The sequence below is a fragment of the Propithecus coquereli genome, unplaced genomic scaffold (assembly GCF_000956105.1).
Source record: "Propithecus coquereli isolate 6110/MARCELLA unplaced genomic scaffold, Pcoq_1.0 Scaffold89, whole genome shotgun sequence".
In the NCBI taxonomy this organism is placed as follows: Eukaryota; Metazoa; Chordata; class Mammalia; order Primates; family Indriidae; genus Propithecus; species Propithecus coquereli.
Window position 1 is genome coordinate 593,573 of NW_012155173.1, and position 22,307 is coordinate 615,879.

At 41.1% G+C, this 22,307-nt stretch overlaps 1 protein-coding gene across 1 annotated transcript in view; it reads left to right on the forward strand.

The window, feature by feature from the left end:
- DENND1A (DENN/MADD domain containing 1A) overlaps positions 1-22,307 on the forward strand; it is a 567,888-nt gene that overhangs the window by 307,350 nt on the left and 238,231 nt on the right. The window contains exon 10 of the mRNA XM_012664446.1: positions 14,353-14,453. Within this exon, the coding sequence (XP_012519900.1) occupies positions 14,353-14,453 (101 nt within the window). The remainder of the gene's footprint in view (positions 1-14,352; positions 14,454-22,307) is intronic.

The following is a 22,307-nucleotide window of genomic DNA, read 5'->3' on the forward strand; positions in this document are numbered from 1 at the left end:
TTTGAGGTTGCTGTGAGCTAGGCTGACGCCATGGCACTCTAGCCCGGGCAACACAGTGCGACTCTATCTCAAAAAAAAAAAAAAAAAATTGTTTGTATGATATACATACTGACATGCATGTATATTTCAAAAATTTTTAAAGGTTAAAAGAGAAGACATCATGAAATTTTATCATGAAATTTTAGAATATTAAGGATAGAGACAAAGTAGTTCCTGTGCAAAGGTTAAGAATAAAAATTGCCTGAGATTCTGCAGTGGCAATTCTGGAAACAAGAAGACAGTGAAGCAGTGTCCTTAACTTCTAGGGAAAGTAATTTCTACCCTAGAATTCAGCATACATCTGCTGGAAACCCTTAGAAGAGAGTGCCAGGAGTCCCTGCCACATTTATCAGCCTCCTGAAGTGTGTACTCCCATATTCTACCTCTCCTTTGTGGATGAACTATCTGTCCTCTTGAGGGCCAGTCACTGTGCTTGTCCACCTGAGTTGATTCCACAAATACTTACCGTGGCATTGCCATCAGCTTGGGATACAGCAGTGAACAAAACAGCCCAAAACCCCTGTTCTTGTGAAGCTTACGTTCTAGTAGCATAGGATCTCAATAAAGAAGATGCGTTAGATGTTTAGCGTGGTAGCTAATGATAAGTACTAAGGAGTGAAATGAAGCAGAAGAGAGTGGATGGGGAGTGTGAGGCGGCAGAGGCTGCGATTTTAGATAGATGGCCACGGAATGCTTACCGAGAAGGCGACACTGGAGTTTTCCTTCGAGGAAATTGCTCCCACAGTAAATAAGCTCGTCTCTTCTGCATCGTTATTTTTCTCTTCTCCACTGGCACATTCTTATGAGCATACCAGCATGCTATAGTAGCTCCCAAACCTCAAAACAAAACTTTCATGAGTCACCTTTATCACATTTCTATTCTCCCTTTTAGAACAAAATTCCTCAGGAGAGTTGCCCATCTACTGTCTAAGTCCTCTCGTCTCATTCTCTCCTGTCTTCCACGAAGATCCAGCCCCCACCTCTCCACTCCACCTCAGACAGCTCTTGTTTGGGCCACCAGTGACCTGTCGAGTAAAATTAAATTAAATTAATACTTGTAAAGCCCTTACAACTGCATCTGGCATGTAGACGATGCATATATTTATAATAAATAAATTCTATAATGGAAATTTAAATTTTAACGTTTAAAATTTAAAACGAAGAAATACTTATTTGAAAATAAGGAGATGCATCCTGTGTTGAATGTGAGATACTTTGAGTTAAAGGTAAGGAGGACCCTGAAGTGGACCGTTGCTTTTCAATATGAGCTTTTACATGTTTAATGTATTACTCTGACTTAAAGTTTTGTTTTGTTTGTTTTTTTTTTTTACCAAATAATTGATTCTTAACAGAGTCCTAATTATTCCTGATTGTTGGTAGAATCCTCTTTGGGGAGGTGGAGTTCTCCTTATAGCTCACGTGCCATTGGCAGCATCCTGAGCGGTCACGTGGTTTCTCTGGGGATGAAGTAGCTGAGCAGACATCAGTTTTAGTCAAGCCTTTGGACCTCTTCAAATTCAGAATTAAAAAGTTTTCCAATTGCTGCCTTTTATTTCCACAAGAATGACTTTTTATTATCTTTTAGATGGGGGGGGTGGATGCGGGGGGAAATGCAAAGTCTGTCTGAGCCGAAGATTTTCTGAGGACGCTCTCTAGAGATATCCTAATGTGGCCTGTAATACCTTGGCAAACCACATTTTTCTCAATTTTGGTTAAGATATATGCTTAATGCTTCTCAGAGCCATCAAGCATCTGAAAGATAAAAGCTGTCAAACACTCCAGAGTGCTATCTTCTATAAAAATGACTGTGTGTCAATAGAGACAAACCCAGCAATAATTAGTTCAGAATCGGGTAATATGCATTTCAGGGTTTCTCGGTCAATAACATTGTGATATTCCGTATAAGAAAAATGTAAGTTTTTGTTCTCTTTGCTTAGTTAATGTATATTGATTGTTTTCCTTTATAAATGATAAATAGGGAAGGCTTAACTAACTCTTGTTCTCTAATGTAAAAACTTCAGTGTGATTTCTTGTAGCACAGAGGCCTCATTTTTCTTCCGTGTTTTCCTATCTGAGTTTAATATTGTTTTTGGAACTCCTATGGATAGCAGGTAGGTCAAAGACCTCTATAGAGATATACGTAATTCCATGAGCACTCTTACAAGATGGATTTTATTCCCATTTTACAGAAAAGCCATTCCATTCAGAGGCAGAATAAGTCGTCCAAGGTCACATCCTGGACAGTAGGAGAGATGGCATGCAAACAGGTCATTATGATGCAGTGTCAAAGGAAGGAAGCTTTGGCTTCTGGAAAGGCAGAAACATCCTTGAATTACACATACAAAGTGCTTGCCTTGGGGGCCAAGTTATGTCTGTTGGGTGCCACTTCTTACGTTATTTTCCAATCCCTTGTGTGTAATGGTCACAAGAGCCAGAGACACATTGTTGGGAATATCCACCCCACTGAGGGAATTTGGAAATCCTTATAAAGAACCAAAAAGATGCTCTGAGTCAAATCTAGTGGATTAAGTAACAAGTGGAACTGGATAATACTGGTTTGGGTGAAAAATAAGACCTGATTGTATGGTATGTAGAGGGGTTTTTTGTGTAACTTGTAAATAGCTCCAAGACTACCAAAAGAGCATCCCCAGAATCAACGTGTAGGGCGCCCTTATTTAGATTCATACTCAGTACTTTATATGGAAGGCTCCCATTTCTCCCTCATCCTTTTAAAATTCTGTTAAGTTAATCTCTCTGAGCCACCTACCGACTGTGTGCCAGGCATTGTGCTAATCATATATCTGATTATCATATTTTTTCATTAGTTCTTGCAGCAACCCTAGGAGCTTGTTGGTTTTCTTCTCCTTTTGCAGATGAGAATATTGGCACCCAGGATGCTGATGTGCCTTGTCTAAGATGAGCAGCAGAGATGGAATTAAAAACCCACTCTCTTGGCTACAGGCCAACATCCTTCTTGCTGCCTCACTTGACCTCCTTGGTAACTCTCCATTTGTCATGAGTTCCCTGTGACACTTGCACTCAGAAAATATTCTTAGCATGACGCTGTTGACCGTGGATCTAAATGACACAAAGAACCTCAGCCTGGCTGTTGCCTTTGAATACATACCTGAGCTCTTCACTTCCTATTCGGCGAGCCTTGTCTGTGTGGCTGCACCGCTCTAGGCACCAGGGAAACAGAAGGCTGATATGCAGTTTTCCACCTGGCACAGCCACCCTATTAGCCAAAGCTCCATTTCCTTTAACACGGTTCAGATTCAGTCCATTCCATCCGTGTCGTCTTAAACTCGGCTATCTCCCGGCTGCGCCTGCACCATTCTCCTGCCATGAGCACAGCCTTGGTGGGGCTGTGGGGCGTATCATTTTTAACTTGCCGTGGTTTCAGGGTTCATAGACTGCAGTTCCTTCCAGCTCCTGTGTATCTTGGTCCTAATTGCCCCCTTTATAATTTAGGGGTACTACAAGAGGTTTCGAAAACTAAGAATATCCAGTTAAACGATGACAGAGGCATGTTTACTTTCCTGAGGAATGTATGTTTGTTTTATCCCATGGATGCTTTTAGAAGGAAGTACTGTTTAGTGGCAAGACCATGACCTAATCGAGCCTCCACACCTAATCATTTGTGTGATACCCATAACTGTGAAAAGAATGATTACTTTTCTGATGATACCTCATTTAGGGAAGAAAAAGAACAGCCAGGTATCGTCTCCCTGTCAGTTTCTTCCTAACTAGGTAAACAAAATTAGCCCCAGAGAATGTCGGACTTGGGTAGGACCTTGAAATCCGGTGGCCTGAAGAGATACTTCTGTCTCCCCACCAGCATCCTCAGTCGGGCCCTTAGGAGATGCCTCAGTATTTGAGTGAAGCCTGGATACTTTCCCAGCCTTGCCCGAATCCCGTCGCACCCACTCCCACTGACAGCATCCATTGTCTGAGCACCGCCTGTTCTTGTGACCAGTTTGTGGACTGAGCAGTTTTTCAGATCTGGCTTCATTTTTACTTCTTTCCTGATGAATGCCACCTTGTCATGACTGTGCCAGCCTGTGTGATGAGCTGGGCACCTGAATGATGTGTGTAAAGCTTTCCCAGCTCTTCTAGATGAGAAAAAACTAATCCTGTTTGCTTATCTGCAGCCCTTGAAGCAGAGACGAGAGTGGCAGTTTAAGGAGGTTTGAAATACTGGACCAGAGCCAAGGCCTCTTTGCCTGCACACTCCACTCTGCATGTTCCAGCCGTAGGAACAAACTGCATTATTTTGTTTCAAACTGTGCTCAAGGGATGCCAAGACCTTGTAACTGGAAACTTACCAAACAGAGAATTCTAAGACTAAATTTAGTGTTCTATTTAAAAAATAAAATAAATCGAACATTTTGTTTGTTCATCTTTTATATGTTAAAAAAGAGAGAGATTAACCTAGTTCACACTAACAACCTAAGAAGAGTATTCAAAGAAGTGGGAAGAAAACTAATCCTTTTGGTGAAGAGGGAAATCCTTAACAAAATGTACTGAAGTGGCATGAAATACAGGCTCTGCAGCCAAACTTCCAAATTACATAGCCTCTCTAATCTCCATTACATAAAATTTTATTGTGGCTCAGAGAATATTAAATACTGTTAAAAATAAACGAAAGGAACTTCCATCAACAGGAAGTAGGAGAAAAGATCGGTATGTTTTACTTACGTGGTTTTTCTCTGGTTTTTAAGTGTGTATATAAGTAACTGCTTTTTGAACTATATTTTTCATTTAATTATCTGTGAATTGGTTTTCTCTTGTTGATGTTAAACTATAACTGGCATGAAGAAACTTGAGATGTTGTAGAGACTCTATAATGTAATACAGAGTATCAACAGGTTAATTTGTGATACTTCGATGTGACTTCAGCAGCCATGGTCTCCCTTCTGGTTCTTACCTTCCTCTCCTGCCTCTTCTCCCATTGCTTCAACAAACATTGAGCACCTGTTTTGGACGAGGCACAGGATTCAGATTGTTAGTGATTCCCAAATGCTGATCCATGGGTTAGCATTGTGTTAGAACCACCCAGAGAACTTGTTAAAAATTCAGATTCTTGGGCACTACCTCCAGATATTCCAGTTCAAAAGGTCTAGTGTGGGACCACAGAATGTTTATTTTTTCAGGTTCCACAATTGATGGATACACAGCCAGATTTGGGACCAGTGAATAGACAGTTCTCCTAGATAAAGACAATATTTATTCTTTGTGGTTGTTATTTTGCATCATTAGACTCATTTTCATTTTGAGTCTGTGTAATTAGAAACTGATTACATTTGTTTAGAAGACATTTATGAGTACAAACTAGCACTTTAAAAGTTCTTTGTTTCTATATTCTCTCTGGGAGAGCTCTGATTTTGGCCTTGGCTAGTCAAATAAAGGACATAACTAAGTATAATCTGTTCAAGTTCTCAGTAGGTATGAAATACCAGTGCTGTCCACCAGTGTAATTTGGGGAACGTGTGTAAGAGAGGTGATGTTTCTTTTTAGCCATTTCATTAAGAACATGGCAGAAAATTTTGTTAATTATTTTAGTAACAGTGTCAATTTGAGAAATAAATTGTATATTCTTAGATTATAGGACTGATAGCTTACTTCTTATGCAATCTTATATATCAAATCTCTACCAAAAAACACAAATGGGCAATATTCAAATAACTGGCATCTTAATGTACCCGAAAGGCCCTAAATGGTACCCACATTCACATACGTCTCTGTGGATTTCATTAAAGAAATTTAAGGGGCTTAAGTCACTGGGAACAAGGACTCATCATTTCCTGTGTTGTTTCCGCAGACTGGAAGTGTGGTCACTTTGGTGAACCAAGGTAGTGTGATGTGAGATTAGGCCAGGCCGTCATGGGTTGGTCCAGACATAATGAACATTCACATTTTTTCTTTTCTGCTATTTCGATAGTTACAGAGTCTACCAGCTAGGTGTGTCGGATAGCCCTGCTCATGGTATCTTTTCCCCAAAAAAAGGACAGCAGGGCTGGAGAACAGAGCATCAGATTTCAAGTCAGGATGATTTTGTTCAAGTTCTGCCTCTACCTTATACTTAATCCTCCCTATACCACTTCCTAGCCATACGACCTTGGGCAAGTTACTTGACGTCTGAGTCCCTCCATCCTCTTCTGTGAAAACAAGGATAGTATTAATACCTACCTCAGGGTTGTTAACAGGATTCAACGATCATAGCTATGAAAGTGTGTGGGCCAGTGCTGCGCACATACTGCTCGTTCGGTAAATGTTACTTGAGGCTGAATCTCATCCTTGCAGGCAATAAACCCCATCTGACTTTCAGAAGCAAGGAAGGTGATAGAGATCCTGGGAGAGTTCTGAAGATTTAATTAGCGTAGCTGATGATAGTGGATGGTGAATGAATCCAGGCAACAGGGAATAGTCATAGCAATTCATACGAGGTTTTGTATACCCACCCACTTCTCACTAGTCACTTAGTCATTTGACTAAATGGTCATTTCTTGTTCGATTTCTCACAGTCATCACTACACAGAGCTCGAGCGGCCTAAGAAGCTGCTGTGTTCACTTGACCCACTGTTCCCACCTGGCTGGCCTCGCAGCAGGGAGGGGGACTAGCAGCTTCTCCTCTTCATCTTTCCAGGCTCCCTCTGCTCTGATGTCTCTGTCTCTGAGAAGCAGGCCTGATTCTTGCCCCAGGCAGAATTAATGATTCCTTCTTTATATGCTAACACTCTTGAACCTCTATTATGGCACTTCTTTCATAATGCTTTTGTGTTGAAGTTGATTGTTTGCATTTTGATCTTTCTCTCTCTATTTTAAATTGCTCGAGGGCATGGCGTGTACACATAGTAGATACTCAGTAATTGTAGGATTAATACAGATCAGAGCACAGAGGCAGTTTTGTGGGAGCTAAGAGCAGAGACTTGGAAGCTCGCCTTCCTTAGGCTCATATCCTAGCTCTCTCACTGGCTCTGTGACCTTATACAAGTTCCTTAACATCCAGGAACTTGAGTTTCCTCATCTGTAAAATGGGAATAATAATGCCACTTGCCTTATAGGGCTGTTATGAAAAGTAAATGAGTTAAATATATGTGAAGCACTGTTCTCAGTGTTTGGCAGATAGTAATACTAATTAAGTGGTCATGGTGGTGGTGGTTTTATAGTTTTAATCTTTCATTTGGGTTTACTGTCACTCTCTAAGATTGGGTTTGCCAGAGAAAACTTTACAGGGTAGAGTCTTTTTTTTTTTTCTATACATGCAAATTTAGTAACTCACCACCTGAAGTTTCCTTGGTTTCTTCTGTGTGTGGATACCTGACAGATAAGCACTCATGACTCCATGTTCACTTATGCTTTGTTTATATATATAGTTCTTTATTAAAGCAATAGTGTAAATCCTTTAGCTACACATAAATTATGATCTTAGAAATATTTTCAAATAGCTGTAAATATCCACTTGTCTAGGCTTGAGGTGACAGATGTCGTGTTGCCTGCCAACTGTGATCTGTTGATAGTGGTTGCACTTCAGGAGGGATCCTCAGGCTATATCATGGCTCCACAATCAGTTAGTAATGTCTGCATTGGACACAGAGGGGAGGAGTGGCAACATTTATTTCAAATACCATGTGTATTTGAATAAATTGTTATCATTCCTTGCCTTTTCTTTTTCATCTTGATGCTATGGGCTTACTTTACAGGGTAGTTGACCATACCATAGTTTCTGCCTCTGTTTTGGTAGCTAAAGCTTTTCTCTGGCAGTTTTAGTTGCTTTGATGTTTTGAAGTGTCAAATCTTGGCACAAAACTTGTTGCCCCAGTTAATAACTTACTCAAATTACTCTAGCTGGTAGATAGCTAAGAAAAAGAGAGAAGTGATTAAGTAGGCGGCTGGTTTCCTGAGTAAGCTTCCTCTTCACTGGGTGATATTGCTCTTGGGGGAAGGCATCTACTTGACTCCATGTTAGGGTTTTTTGTGGGTTTTTTCTCCCCTTCCCTTTCCTCAAAGGATAATGGAGAGGGAAGAGGTAAGCTGAGTTCCACCAACATGGAAGAGAAACTACTGGGAGAAAGATTGCTCTCCTTCCAAACCACCGCCCCCTCCAAAAGAAGCACTACATTTAGCTTCTAAGAAAAGCAAGACATTGTTTGTTCTTTTCCTTCTTCTTTCTACTCATGTGTCTGACATGCGTCTAGACTAGCTGAAAGTTCTTTGATTTCTGAGGCTTTCTAAGTTGCCTTTCTGCTAAAGTGTCTTAGATAGTTTCTTAAAAGCCAACTCTTCTCCCACTAAATGTACTAAACATAATTAAAGGTTTTTCTTATACCCATGGAAGGGTTGCAGATTTTGTTTAAATCTTTTTTGCCGATTTTATAGTGGATTTTCCATTTGAGAATAAATCATAATCAAAAAAACCAAAAATCACAGCACTGTTTGAATCATGGAATTATTTATTTCCTGATGACTACAAAGATGGTTTATAATTAAATTGAAAAATCTAGTTCTCAAGTTGAGAAACCTAACAACTTCCCTAAGAGACACAACATTTCCTACAACTGTTCTAAATGGGATGATTCTTGGTTGAAATGAAGAGACTTAAAAACAACCTCTCTTTAAAGTTAGTAATCTGATATTCTTTCTATACTCTTCGTTTTATCAATTTATGTTTAGGTTCAGAGGGGAAATCCAAATGCCTCTAACCCTGTGGAGCAGGTGTCAGTTTAATTATTTAACACTCTGAGTTCTAGGATGTGACGAATGACTGTGACTATCCGATATTTTCCTCTGCCAGCTTTCAAAACTTGGAATCTTAGCTGCAGAGACGAGGAAACAAGACCAACTTTGAGAGCAGCCCTGGTTTGTGTCAGCTCAGTCAGTACAGCTGAAGAAGGTAAACAGGCCTCACAGCCAAGAACGGCAGCTCCGCTGGAATCATAAGCTGTGGAAGCTGGAAGGGCATGTAGTCCAGCCTCTCGTTTTACTTAGATGGCAAATTGAGCCCAGGAGAGGAAGTGGCTTTCTCAGGTCAAAAAGAGTTAGTGGAAGATTCCATGCAAGTATGTGAAGGGGAACATGACTTTCAAATGTGTGTGCTCAAAATGGGACGCAAAGCTTTCCCTTTGACTAACAATCATTACTTCCTTGTCTAGAATTTCCTGTGGATTAAAGACATTTCAACACCTTAGTTAAATGTAACTAATCCTCAGGAAATTATCTGATCTGTGTTTGTTTTAAAAACGATTATTTTCCGTTGTTGGTATTTTGTCCTAGAAGATATTTGGACATCTAACAGCAAGGCAAACGCATGTCTACATAGCTTGACAGGGCCAGCAGGGACATTGTTTCATCTCTTTCGGAGTCCTCAGCACAGTGGATGGTGCAGAGTAGGCACTCAGACACTTTGTGAATTAATTATGCATTGTGGAGACACAGTGGCCATTATAGTCTGACAGACCTGGATGTGGGTCCCAGTTCTGTCACTTACTAGGGATGTGGCCTTGGGCAAGTTATTTCACCTCCGAGACTGTTTCCTTATCTGTGAAACATGGTGATGAGTGTATCTGTATATCAACACACACACATTCCTTTAAAACAATACAAGGGTCTAAACCCCCAGCAGTGATACCTGGCACATATACTTTTGGGGGATTTGGAGGGTTTTTTTGAGGGGAGATTCTTATTTTTATTTCATGTTAAATCACAGAGCTACCATTAGGTTTCAGCTGAGGCATTTCTGTCTAAGATGGTGACAATCTGGGCTTTATCTCTGTGAAATACCTAAACTAAAAAAAAAGTGTCCTTGTGATTTTTCCAACTCTGTCATTGATCCATTCCTGTCCTGTCCCCACTACCTTCTCCCCTTCTCTCCCTTTGCCTCAAAGAAAAGTAATAGCGCCATATAGAAAGCTCGAAGATATAACTGACCTTGTACACCTTTAATTGAGGACAGAATTTGCTAAAGAGCATCCAAAAACCCACCAGTGGTTTACTTTACAATCTGTGTCCTGGCTAGACTGGCTGTTGGCCGTATAATTTGTCTAGTTTTGTCTGGAATCTTAGACTATTCAGCTGCTTCAGGGCAAAATCTTTTGGGGTGTCGTTAAATGGGATTGATAATTGGCTTCTGATGAATATTCATTGTGACTAATGACTTTGGGCAAATTTTACGCATACTATCTTTCTGTTCTCTCACTGAGTGAGATTTTGGTAGGATCATTTGCTCAACTTGCACTTCAGTTGTATATTCACAATACCTTTTTGTTGACTACACTGCATATTATATACTTTTATTATTTTTAAATTTTGTATTCTGTAAGGAATGAGCATAGGCTTTTAGGACCTTTTTTAGAAACCTGGTTAGAGTTATTTTTAAAATAAATGGCCAGTCATACTTTACAGGATGTAATACATTATTTCTGATTAGGCATAGATATATGGTAAGACTTTTCTTAAAATCGGCTTAGCCACTATTGTTAAGTAAGGATACACATAGTTTGTGCCATTCAGTATTTTGGAAAAGAGCCAAACAATTCCCTGTTTTGTTTGTTTGTTTCCTTAAACAAATGGGTGAATATATTTTACCCCAATCGCAGAGATTTGACCCTTAGGAAACCCCCCAATGAACTGAACAAACATCTTAAAAGCTTGATTTTTTTTTTTTTTTTAATGAAGAATAAGTTTTAAATCTTGGCATTTAGGTTGGTAAATTTTTTTGGAGGTAAGGAGACATGAAAAGAATATTGTCTGAAGATAAGATGTCTGCTGCTTTATTGCTTGAAATGGGATTTTGACCCAAACTAATTTAAGCTAAAGAGTCAGGTAATCAAGTTCTGTCTCAACCAGGACTATTCTATTGAATGACTTTTTCAAAGAGAATTGCAAATTAATTCAAGCGATGATGTTACCCTCCATTTGTATGGCACCTTACAGATTTTGAAGTGCTTTTATTTACTTATTTGATCTGTTATTGAGTTAGAATAGATGTGTTATTGAATGAATGGGTGAATGAATAAATGACTTGGTTTTCCAAAAGTGGCATATTTGTGTGTCTAAGCATACTGTTATTTTGGAATTTGAGTCATATACCTCGCTCTGTGAGACTTGTGAAAATGTTGGTACCATCATGTTAAAAGCCAAGCCACCAAACTATCTTTATGTTCTGTATTTACTCTCAGTAAGAATTGTTTTTATTCAGGACACATCGCACTGCCTATCACTTATATGTATATATTTATGCTGTGCCACTGAGAACATGGAGATGAACAGAGACAGGGTCTTTCTGTACTTTACAGTCAGGGGACAAACATGCAGACAGTTACAGTCCAGTTGATAATGGGGGCCTATGCCCAGGGGCGCCAGGTAAGGCTTCAGAGAGGAAGGTAGTGCTTATATAGAGACCTGACGGGGGACTTTATAAGGTCAGTTTAGGGGCGACAGGTGGAAAGGGAAGGGAGGAAAAGGAGTATATAACTCCCGTGGTCCCCAACCCCCGGGCTATGGACCAGTACCAGTCTGTGGCCTGTTAGGAACTGCACCACACAGCAGGAGGTGAGCATTGGTTGAGCAAGCAAAGCTTCATCTGTATTAACAGCCTCTCCCCATCACTCGCATCACCGTCTGAGCTCCAGCTCCTGTCAGATCAGCAGCAGCATTAGATTCTCATAGGAGCACGAAGTCTACTGTAAACTGCACATGCGAGGAATCTAGGTTGTGCTCCTTATGAGAATCTGATGCCTGATGATCTGAGGTGGAGCTGAGGCAGTGATGCTGGCACTGGGGAGTGGCTGCCAATACAGATTATCATTAGCAGAGAGGTTTGACTGCACAGAGAGCATAATAAATCAATCGCTTGTGGACTCATATCAAAACCTTATTGTGAGTGGCAAGTGACAATGTAATAATAATAGAAATAAAGTGTAACAATAAATGTAGTGTGCTTGAATCATCCCAAAGCCACGTCCTCCTCCCCAACCCCGCAGTCCATGGAAAAATTGTCTTCCATGAAACCAGTCCCTGGTGCCAAAAAGGTTGGGAACCGCTGCATAACTCTTCCTGAATCTGCAAAAGATTTATTCTGAGGATAAACTTGGAGAAGGCAGTAAAGAGTGTGGCTGGAGATGCTGCTCTAAAGGTAGACTAGAGCTGCTACAGGCATCCTGTGCCAGACGTGCCCCTGAAGACTTCTGAGTAGGAAGTGATGTGGCTGGACCTGCGCTTTAGGAAGAGCACCCTGGCAGCTCGTTAAAGGGTGAGGAGAGAGAGCCCGGGCCCAGGCCCAGTGGAACCCTGCGGCCTGCCTTCAAGGTGGGATCAGAGGAAAGTTGGCTCATTCTCCACTCACTCAATACCAGCAAAGAGTTTTCATCTCTAAGAAGCCCTGAAGGGGCTGGCCACGTATATATGTGTCAGCCTGTTTTATGTGGGAACCTACCAACCTAGATTGGGAAGGGATGGACTGAACCTGCGAGCCTTGGCGGAGTGGCAGGGAATAGCTCTTGAGCGCTTGCCGGAGCATTTCCTGTTGACGGTCTGTACCTGATTGCAAGAACAGGGTCTAGGGAAAAGGGAGGGGCGGGGGCGGGCAGTGGCCCTGGCTTTAATACACAGCTCCCACAACTGTGAAACATCAGCAGAATATCCAATTTAAAGCTGTTCATGTTACACTAACCTCTGGGATTCTTTTAACTGGGCCTTGGCACATCACTCTTTCGCCACGTAAATGTCCTTCTGTCAGCAAAGGCCAGTTAACGGCTTCCAAAAGAAGGAGGGTCCTCATGGGAACAGGCTTCCCTGAAACCAAAGAAACATTAAAGAAAAAAGACAGAAAGAAACATGTGTTGTTGGCTTTTGTCACTTCATAGCTGTATCTCCAAAGGTTGATTTTTTTCCCCCTTTTTTTTCACTATATTGAATTTTATAGCAATTATATCTCTTTATATTATCTTTGTTTCCTAAATTTTTAATTGTATCAAATACTGATTTTTATGATATGTCTAGCTCTTAAGGAAAAAAAAGGTAGACAAAATAGGGGACATGTCAAGAAAATAGGGAGAGGAAGGATTAGTCAGTAAACAGTGGCAGGGCAATTGATTAACTATGTGGAAAAAATAAATTCTCACCTCAGTTCTTAAACTTAAATTAATTCCAGATGGATTAAAGAGTTAAATGCTAGGGAAAATTTTGGAGGACTTAGGATAAAAGCAGTGGAAGCTATCATGAAGGAAAAGATTTGTCTACATAATTTCACCCAGAAATTCAAAGAAAATTAAGGATAAATTATTTTCAAAAACATTACATTGCATATCACTAATGATAACTTATAAGTCAATGAAAAAATTCTAATACTCATTTTTTAAAAAATGGGCTAAGAATATGAACATATCATTTACCTAAGAAATAGTCAAGAAACATATGACAAAATGTTCAGCCTCAGTCATAATCAGAGTAATTAAAACCAAAGTAAGATGGATAAAATTTGAAAACTGCTAACGACGACTATAATGCATAGTGCTGGAGAAGGGCAGAATCGTGATGTGTGGCTAGGGAGGTGTAAAGAGCTTCCATCCTTCATTTATTTATTACAGTAACATTTTTGTGATACTTATGTATTATATTTATTAAGTACCTTAAAATATTTATAACCTTTGTCTCTGAACTCTACTTCTAAGAACTGTGTATAAAAATTATTGACCTATTGTGATTGTATAACTTAATGGTAGAAGAATGGTTAAATATAGTATGTACCTTAAAATATTTATAACCTTTGTCTCTGAACTCTACTTCTAAGAACTGTGTATAAAAATTATTGACCTGTAGTGATTGTGTAACTTAATGGTAGAAGAATGGTTAAATATAGTATGGGAAATTCATTGAGTATCATTAAAAGATATATTTCTAAGAATATTTAAAGATGTGAGAAAATGGCATCAAAATGTTAGCTTTTAAAAAAGCAAAAGAATGCTGTATTTACAGTACTCCTAATTTTATTAGAAAAGGAAAATACAAATGCTATGTGTATAATACCCTAAAATGTTAATCTTCAGATGATGGTGATTTGTTTTCTTTTATCCCTTTGTTTCGTAAATTTTCTATTGTAAGTATGCATCAGCTTTATAATCAGAAAAAAAATTTTTTTTTTGAAGAGCGAACTCTAAGGATGATTGAATTAACTTAGAATTATTTCTGCAGATGTTTCAGCTCATTTTAAATATGTTGATGAGTATGTATTTAATTTTATTGCTGAAATCAGCTGGCACTATTTCCTCCCTTTGATTCTTTTCGCCCTGAGTCTCTGATTTGCTTCTGTTGCAGTTAACGGCCTGCATCCACGGATCTGCCGCGATGCTCTACCCCATGTACTGGCAGCACGTGTACATCCCCGTGCTGCCGCCGCATCTGCTGGACTACTGCTGGTAAGGCTGCCGCTGACCCGGCCTCTGTTTTTCCTCTTCCAGGAGCTGACCGGGCATGTTAGGTCTGTAACTTGTCGTAATGCAGTTGGTGACTCTAAATTAAAATACTAACCCTCAGAATAGCATCTGTTTTAGACCACCTGATCACATGGCCCTTTATTTTCCCAAACAGTTTTCGTATATGTCATGACATTCTGAAGAGTTCAAGAGAGGGAGTGATACTTTTCCCATTTCTCAGTTTGGGGAAACAAAAACACCAAGAGGTTGTGTGCTATTTTTTTTTTTTTTTTTTTTTTACCCAGAGACAAATTGGAAACTGGGGACAGGAACAGTCAAGATCCCCCAGGTCTTCAAGTTTCAGCTGTGCCCTGGCATGTTCCTTAGGACTTGCTCTCAGCTGTGGTTTGGGAGCACAGGCCAGACATAGCAAAACCGTCTGAAGTTTTCTGATGAGAATTTCACTGTTCGGTGAAACGTGTTTTAGTGGAAGGAGGAAGGAAAGGCTTTGGAGTCAGCTCTGCCACCTTGGGCAAGTCACTTGGCTTTAAGACTTTGTTTCCTCACGTGCAAAACAAAGTTGTTAAATACGTAATTTTATAAAGATGAATGGAGATAACAGATGAAAGGACCTCAAGTAGAAAAGCTGGCTCATGGTTGTTGCTCAGTAAGGGTTTCTGCAGAAGCATCATCATCCTCACTATGTGTCTTCAACAGATTACTGAAGAAGATTGTGTGACTGGTTTAGATCCGTTTTCCTTATGAATAATTTCTTTCTCTAATTTAATGTGATTAAAGACATTGTCTCCAAACAGCTCAAGTCAGCAGAAGTCGATAAGGGAGCATAGTATTTACATAGGGAAAGGCACTAACTGCCTGCCAGAAATTGAGAGCTTCAGGAGAAAGGGACCCATTTGCGGGGTTGTAGCCCTGTTGCTTTAGAACAGATGATTGAGGACATTTATCACTGGTTCGGAGTGATTGAGTCCAGGTCAGTCCACTTTTGCTGAGATCTCCAGCCTGTTGTGCAGTCATCTCACTGAAAAAGTTCACCCGGGTAGCCAAATCGTCTGGGAGCTCAAAGGCATTCCACAGTCACTCCTAATTTGAATGCGTTGGGCTCCCCCTCCTCCCAGGAAGCCAGGGGTATAACAAAGATGTAGCTCAGGGCCATGAAGTAGAAATCAGTGGCTCTCTCTTGTGCATTGTGCAGTAAGTGAATTGGACTAATTCTTTCTTTCTTATATAGCTTTCTTATCAAGGATAAGATGAGAAAGATCTGATCATATCCATACCCCTCTCCCACCTGCTATAAGATTAAGGGGTAACGTGTTTCCCACCACGTAGAGTATGTAATCCTGGCTTATTTTAAATTTCTTCTTGATTCCTCAGGTAGCTGGGCCCCACATTTTGTTCACTATGTCTCTTTATACCTTGGTTTATTTTGGAAATTATTTTTAATTAATGGTGACTTCTAGGTACTGCTGGTCTAGATTTTATTTTTCATCTCTTCTGCAGTAGGTAGGTAATTTTTGCAGATAGGTAAGGATAAGGATATAAACCCCTTATAACAAATTCACCTTATTACATTAAATATCGGTGTTTCCTCTTTTTATCAGGGAATATTTTCAAACCCAGGGCCCATGCCAGACACCCTCCCCTTTATCAGGTTTTCCAGCATCTCCCCTTCCCTTGGGGATTCTGGGGAATGCTGAAGTCACTCCAAGTGAAGATTGTTAGACTCCTGTCCCCACTGCCATGACCTGGTGCAAACTCCACTCTGTCGTTTGGCTTCTAGCACAGTACCTAGGAACCTTCATCACCTCCCTATCACTGTCACCTGCCTGTCTCCGGGATCTCCATCGCCTCTTATTTGTTTGGACGTCCCCATCTCATTTCCGTCTCATCCCCTGCCATCCCCTTACTCCCACTGAGCTCACACTTGCTGTATTTTGTTGTCTATAGAGAGGTTCCCTCCCTCCCTCAGAGAGACCACGTGGTAGCACAAATATGGTTGGGGCTGAGAGGAGGACATCTGAGTCCCTGTCTCAGCTCCACTATTGCCTAGCTGTGTAGCTTGGGGAGTGACTTTGCCTCTCTGAATCTCTCCTTGGGTAGAGAGCTGAAAATACTAGAACTTATTCTTTAAATTGTTTTCAGGATGAAATAAAATAATGTATACGCAAAAGCACTTTATAGACCGAAAAATGCTATCAGCCACCCAGCTGGGTCACACAGCTGTGTCATTAAACCATTTGAAGCTCACTCGGTTCCCCTCTGATTCTGATTTCTTCTCCTTGGCCACCTCTCCTCCTCCCTTCTTCTGAATACCCTTTGTGTCTTCACCTTGGCTTTCCGCCTCCACCCTTGCTGCTCCCTCTCAGTTCTGCCTCTTCACTAACTCCCTCTGGTTCTTCTTGCCTTCCCGCTTGCTCTGGACCTTAGTGAGTTTTTTCAGTACAGCAAATGTTTACTGATGCCCAGGCATGTCCCAGGCACTGTGCTAAGTGCAGGGAAGACAGCAATGAAGAGTCAGTCTCAATCAAAAGGGTCTCATAGAACTGGGTGTAGAAGACAGGCCACTAGCAGATCATTCGCACACAGGTATAAGATCCATGAGCAAGGAGCTGTTCCAGAGTTTTTCACCAGTTTCCCAGGCCTTGCCACTGGCCCTGGGCACCTCTACCATCTTCTTATCTGCTCCTTGTCTGGCAGACACTGCTGGTGAAAGTCTGAAAGCCATTGCAGAGAGGTCCCACTAGAAAGTGGTGCTGTCTTAGCTTGCCCGCCTCCTCTGCAGCCATCCCGAGCCCTCACGCTGGGCACCAGGCTCAGGGAGCGGGGGGATGCATTCTCGTCTCTGGCAAAAAAGAGAGGCCCTGTAGGTCTGTGTTCCCACAAGTGCCTTTCTCCTCATCCCACAGCGTGTTACTTGCTGCCTGTCTGTCTTCTCCTTTCCTACCAGCCCTGAGAAAGGAAAAATAGTGTGTCCCAGGCCACTGACTTCACCTGGACCTGCATCCTGTCTCCTGAGGCTTCTGTGAGACCCATCTGACCTCTGTTCTCCCTGGTACCATTAAACGCCCCTTTCCGCTACGTCCCTCCTCTCCCAACAGATGTGTGCTGGTGCCCCCTTCCAAAAACTAGACCTTTGCTTTAGTTTGCTCTTCTTTTTGAGCTTCTGAGCCAACTGTCTTTGGGGTTTTTTCACTACCATGTATCTCCAAAGAAAGGACCATAAAGACCATGTTTGCTATGCAGTGGTGTTTATTGTTGGAGTGAAAGGCTGGGGGCTGGGCAGAGTCAGACAGTGATGCTTGGAGAGGAGGAGGGAGACAAAGGGAGCAAGAGGGGAAGAGAAACAACAAGACACACACCAGAGGAAGATGGAAGGGAGAGTGAGGAAAGAGACAGAAAAGGTAGGAGAAGGTAAAAAGGGGACATACATCCCCCAAGACAGACTCATAGTGACACCCAGCCCCTTTAGTGCGTAGAACCTGCTGGCAACCCCCGCCCCCACAGACATACAATACTCACATAGGCACAGACGCACACACAGACACTTGATCCCCTTCACAGACATGAGTTCCTTCCCCACAGGCATGTGCCTCAGGGTCCCCCACATGGAAAGAGATGTGTAGCCCCCGTACACGCCACACCCCGCGTGTGTGCTCCAAAGGGCAGCCTCAGAGTTCCCTGGAGAAGGGACTCACCTATGGGTCTTCATGCTGTGCTTCAGACAGGAATACCAGAGGGCTTCTGTGTTCAGGGATTGGTGGAGCTGGGTGAATCAGTATAGTTCCTCCGCCAAATAGTACAACTCAAGCTTTCCATTATTCGGACAGTTTCGGTTGCTAAATTGTTAGCTAGTTTAAAAACCAGCAGCTGTAGTCCAGAACTGTGGAGAGGAAAATGCTGTCAGTGACGTGAGTGATAACATAGCTGCCATTGTTGAACATCTCCTGAGCCCCAGTCACTGGACTTGTTCCTTTACATACGTGATCTCATTGAAATCTTCCAGCAACCCTGCAAGGCAGATATTATTAGCTGCATTTCACAGATCAGTAAACTGAGGTCCCAAGAGCTTTAGTAACTTGTCCCAGTATAGACATTATGTATGTATGTATGATTCCATTTTTATAAAAACAAACAAGAATTATATGTATATGTATATATAACACAGAAATTAGATGTATATGTCTGCATATAGAGAGGCAGAAATCTGGAAAGAAATACACCAAAATGTTTAACAGTGACTTGTGATGGGGAGGAAGGAGAGGATTCCCGTGTGCTTTTTATTTTATTTTCCATGTTTTCAAATATTTTTACAATGAGGAAGTATGGTTTTTGTAATTGAAAAGCTTTATTTTGAGAACTCAGTGTTTATTCTAACCAGTTGTTCTTTCTAGCTGCCATCTCTCCCTTCTTGTTTGCTTAGAGGATTTATTAGATGTTTTACTTTCCTGTGAAAGCTGAGCCAAGATCTTTTCAACATCATCTCTAACTCTAGCACTCCCAAGAACTGTGTCACCAGCCTGACTGAGGGCAATGATGTTGGCAGGGCTAACTTAGAAGGGAAGATTTGGCAAGGAAGGCTGCTAAGCCTTTGTCATCCCAAATTTCCACTCCAAAAAGTCGAAGCTAAGATTAGTATTTATCAGTGCCCGAGTGGGTTCTGTGATGAGGCTCCATCTTGGAACTTTCTGTGTTTACGTGATCGCAGTCTCTCTCAGGGTCTCTTGTTTTCATGAAAGAACTTTTTGACATATGACCAAAAGATGATTATGGGCCGGTGGGGATTGGTGTCTGTTCGTTAACTGCAAGATGTAAGAATGACGAAACAAAAGACCCCAAGAGAAAAAAACAGACCGTCTAGTCAAGGCTCGATTTGATCACCTTCAGCCTGCTACCACCATTTTGGTCAGAGACTACAAATGTCATGAAATTTGAATCAATGCTAATAACTTTATCGTATTGTGCTGGGTGACTTTCACCTCCATGGAGTTTAATCCTTGATGGTAAGAGCCAGCAGGGATAACTAGCATTTTAAGTAAAGTGCTAGGAGCCTGAAACATGTAAATTTGAAGGAGGTTTGCTCCTCTGCAGATGATTTAAATGTTAAGTACGTCCCCATGCAAGGGATACACGAAATGGAATCTGAAAACTATTATCTCCTGTAGAAATGAACTCTCAATTTACTCACTGCACAGGAAGGGCGGATTCTAGTCATTTTCACTGCCAGCAGGTGCCCTTTCTGTGCATAATAGACTTCGCAAGTGTAATTAACACATGAGGACCACTGCTGCCAGTTTTTCTTCAGGTACATGCTGCTAGGAGTTTTCAGGACAACAGTGTAGGCCATAAGAGCTTTTTATATTGTGCCTGAAGGTGAGGTGTTCATTGACTTCTGGACAAAGACATGGTAAATGAGGCTGAGCCCAGACCCTGCTGTTGGTATCACAGGTCATGCTCCTTTGGCCCAGAAACCCCAAAAGCTGTATCGCAGCTTTTAGCAGACTAGAGGCCAGTAGACCAAAGCTCTAGTTTGCATGTAGTTAATAAATGGGGAAAGTAGGATACTGAAAACCCTGCAATTATGTGCAAGACTCTAATTGCACATTCACAAATACAACAACCAATTATCTGAGTTAACTTTAATTAGAGCTATAATCACAGATTTTAATTATCTGAAAAAAATCAGTTTAGTACAAATGGGCTGGCCTAAATATTTCCCAAATTAATTTTTCAGGTCCCTTCCCATTTTCGGAGAAGGGTGGTAGAGTAGAAAGTGCCTAGGTTTTAGATTCAGGCAGACCTGGATTCAAATCTCAGTTTCATTTCTTATTAGCTGTGTAACCATTAAAGATTGTTTACCTCTCTGATCTGCAATGTCTTTTTCTGTAAAATGGGTGTAATTTACCTACTTTGAAGAGTGACTGTAGGCATTAGAGATAGTAGGCATCAGGTGGCACTTAGGGGCTGCTTAGTAAATAGTGATTGCTCTTATCACCATTATTATAAACATGGGATCTGGATTTTAGTTTCCAGAAGGTTTAACTCATATTAAACATTATTCTTCTGCTGCCTTGTGAGCTCAGGGGAAAACTTTGTAATTTATCTTCTCTTTTTATCCCTCAGATTGTTTTTATTTTGATTTTTTTTTTTATTTAACTTGAGTTATTGTATGGTTGTTTTCATTTGCAGCTGTGGCATAAGAATGAAAAGAAAAGAAACAAAAGCAGATGGCAGAGAAAACGAAAGGAGTAAGACATTTCCAGCCCTTATGAATATTTAAAAACATGTGCTGCTGGTTCCTTTCTACTTTAGATCTGTGCCATTCCCTTGACTTTGAAAGTGAAACCGAGAATGTTCCCTACCTTAGCTTATGGCAGCCCCGACCTTGGCCAGTGTTGGGAAAGCCTTCCCATTTCTGGGACAAAAGGATTAACTTGGGGGTGAGAACCAGCATTCCCTTTCATAATAACAGTCACCATCAAGTACCATGTCTGTGACAAGCTCTTTATAAACATTATTGCAAATCTCCAACCTCACACTACAAGGTAAAGATTATTAGCTTCCTTTTATGTATTAGGAAATCGAAGCTCAGAGAGGTTCAGTGACTTACCTACTGTCACATGGCTGAGAAATATTGGAGCCTGTACTTGAACTCCAAGGTCATCTGATAGTAAAGCTTTCCTTGTTAATATCCTCCAAAGTCTTAGAGAATAAATTGTACCCATCACCAAGATTTTGTGAAAAAAATTCTTCACGCAGGCTTCTTGATGGCTTGCTAATTGCAGATGTATGTTGTCATTCATTAATTATTCATTCAGCAAATATTTATAGAGCACTTATTATGTACCCGGCACTATGCTAATTAAATTTTACTAATAAAAGGTCCCAGTAGAAGCCATGTGGTATTTCCCATGTAAATTTCTTTTTCTCCCTTCTTCCTTCACAAGTAGTTCTAAATAAGGACCACAAATCAATTCCCAAATTGAATTGTATATTTGGTTTATTCTGGGCACTTGTTAAAATACTTTTGTGATTAAATATTTTCAAAGCAGATCAAGACAAGTTTATGTTTTTCCCCCACAGGTCAAGAGCCAGGTTGGTAGCTAACTCCTGGTGCTTTCCTGGGGCATGGTTGAACTGAAAAATTAAATAGGATATGTACAGTTAAAGTTTGGATTTTGCATTTGACTTCATAAAATGCCTTGTATTTCCTGGCATTTCTGATGATTCTGGAAGCCATTCTTCCTCTCAGAGTTGGGGTGCCCAGATTCTCTGTGAGAGGTACTAGTTTCAGGCCTTTTATCTGTGCTGTATGTGGGGTTCTCAGTGAACCCCCACATGCTACATCATGTATTCCATCTCATTTTTGCAGCAAAAAGTCTGGAATATATCTGACCACAGGGTGCATGGTCCATGTGGGTGACGGGGGCATCAGTCTGGACACAGCTGTGAAGTGACATCCAGTTAATCAGAGCTGGATTCATTCTAATCGCTGTCTTCATTGATACCATGAAATTTTGCATAGGGAATAAATCGATGCTAAATTAAGTGGGATTGTTGATATTCTTGGTGGCAGAGACAGAAATCAAATGAATGTGTGGTATGGGCCAGACGCAATGGCTCAAGCCTATAATCCTAGCACTCTGGGAGGCCGAGGAAGGAGCATTGCATGAGGTCAGGACATCGAGACCAGCCTGAGCAAGAGCAATACCCCATCTCTACAAAAAATAGAAAAATCAGCCAGACGTGGTGGTGTGTGCCTGTAGTCAGTCCCAGCTACTCAGGAGGCTGAGGCAGGAGGATCACTTGAACCCAGGAGTTTGAGGTTGCAGTGAGCTATGG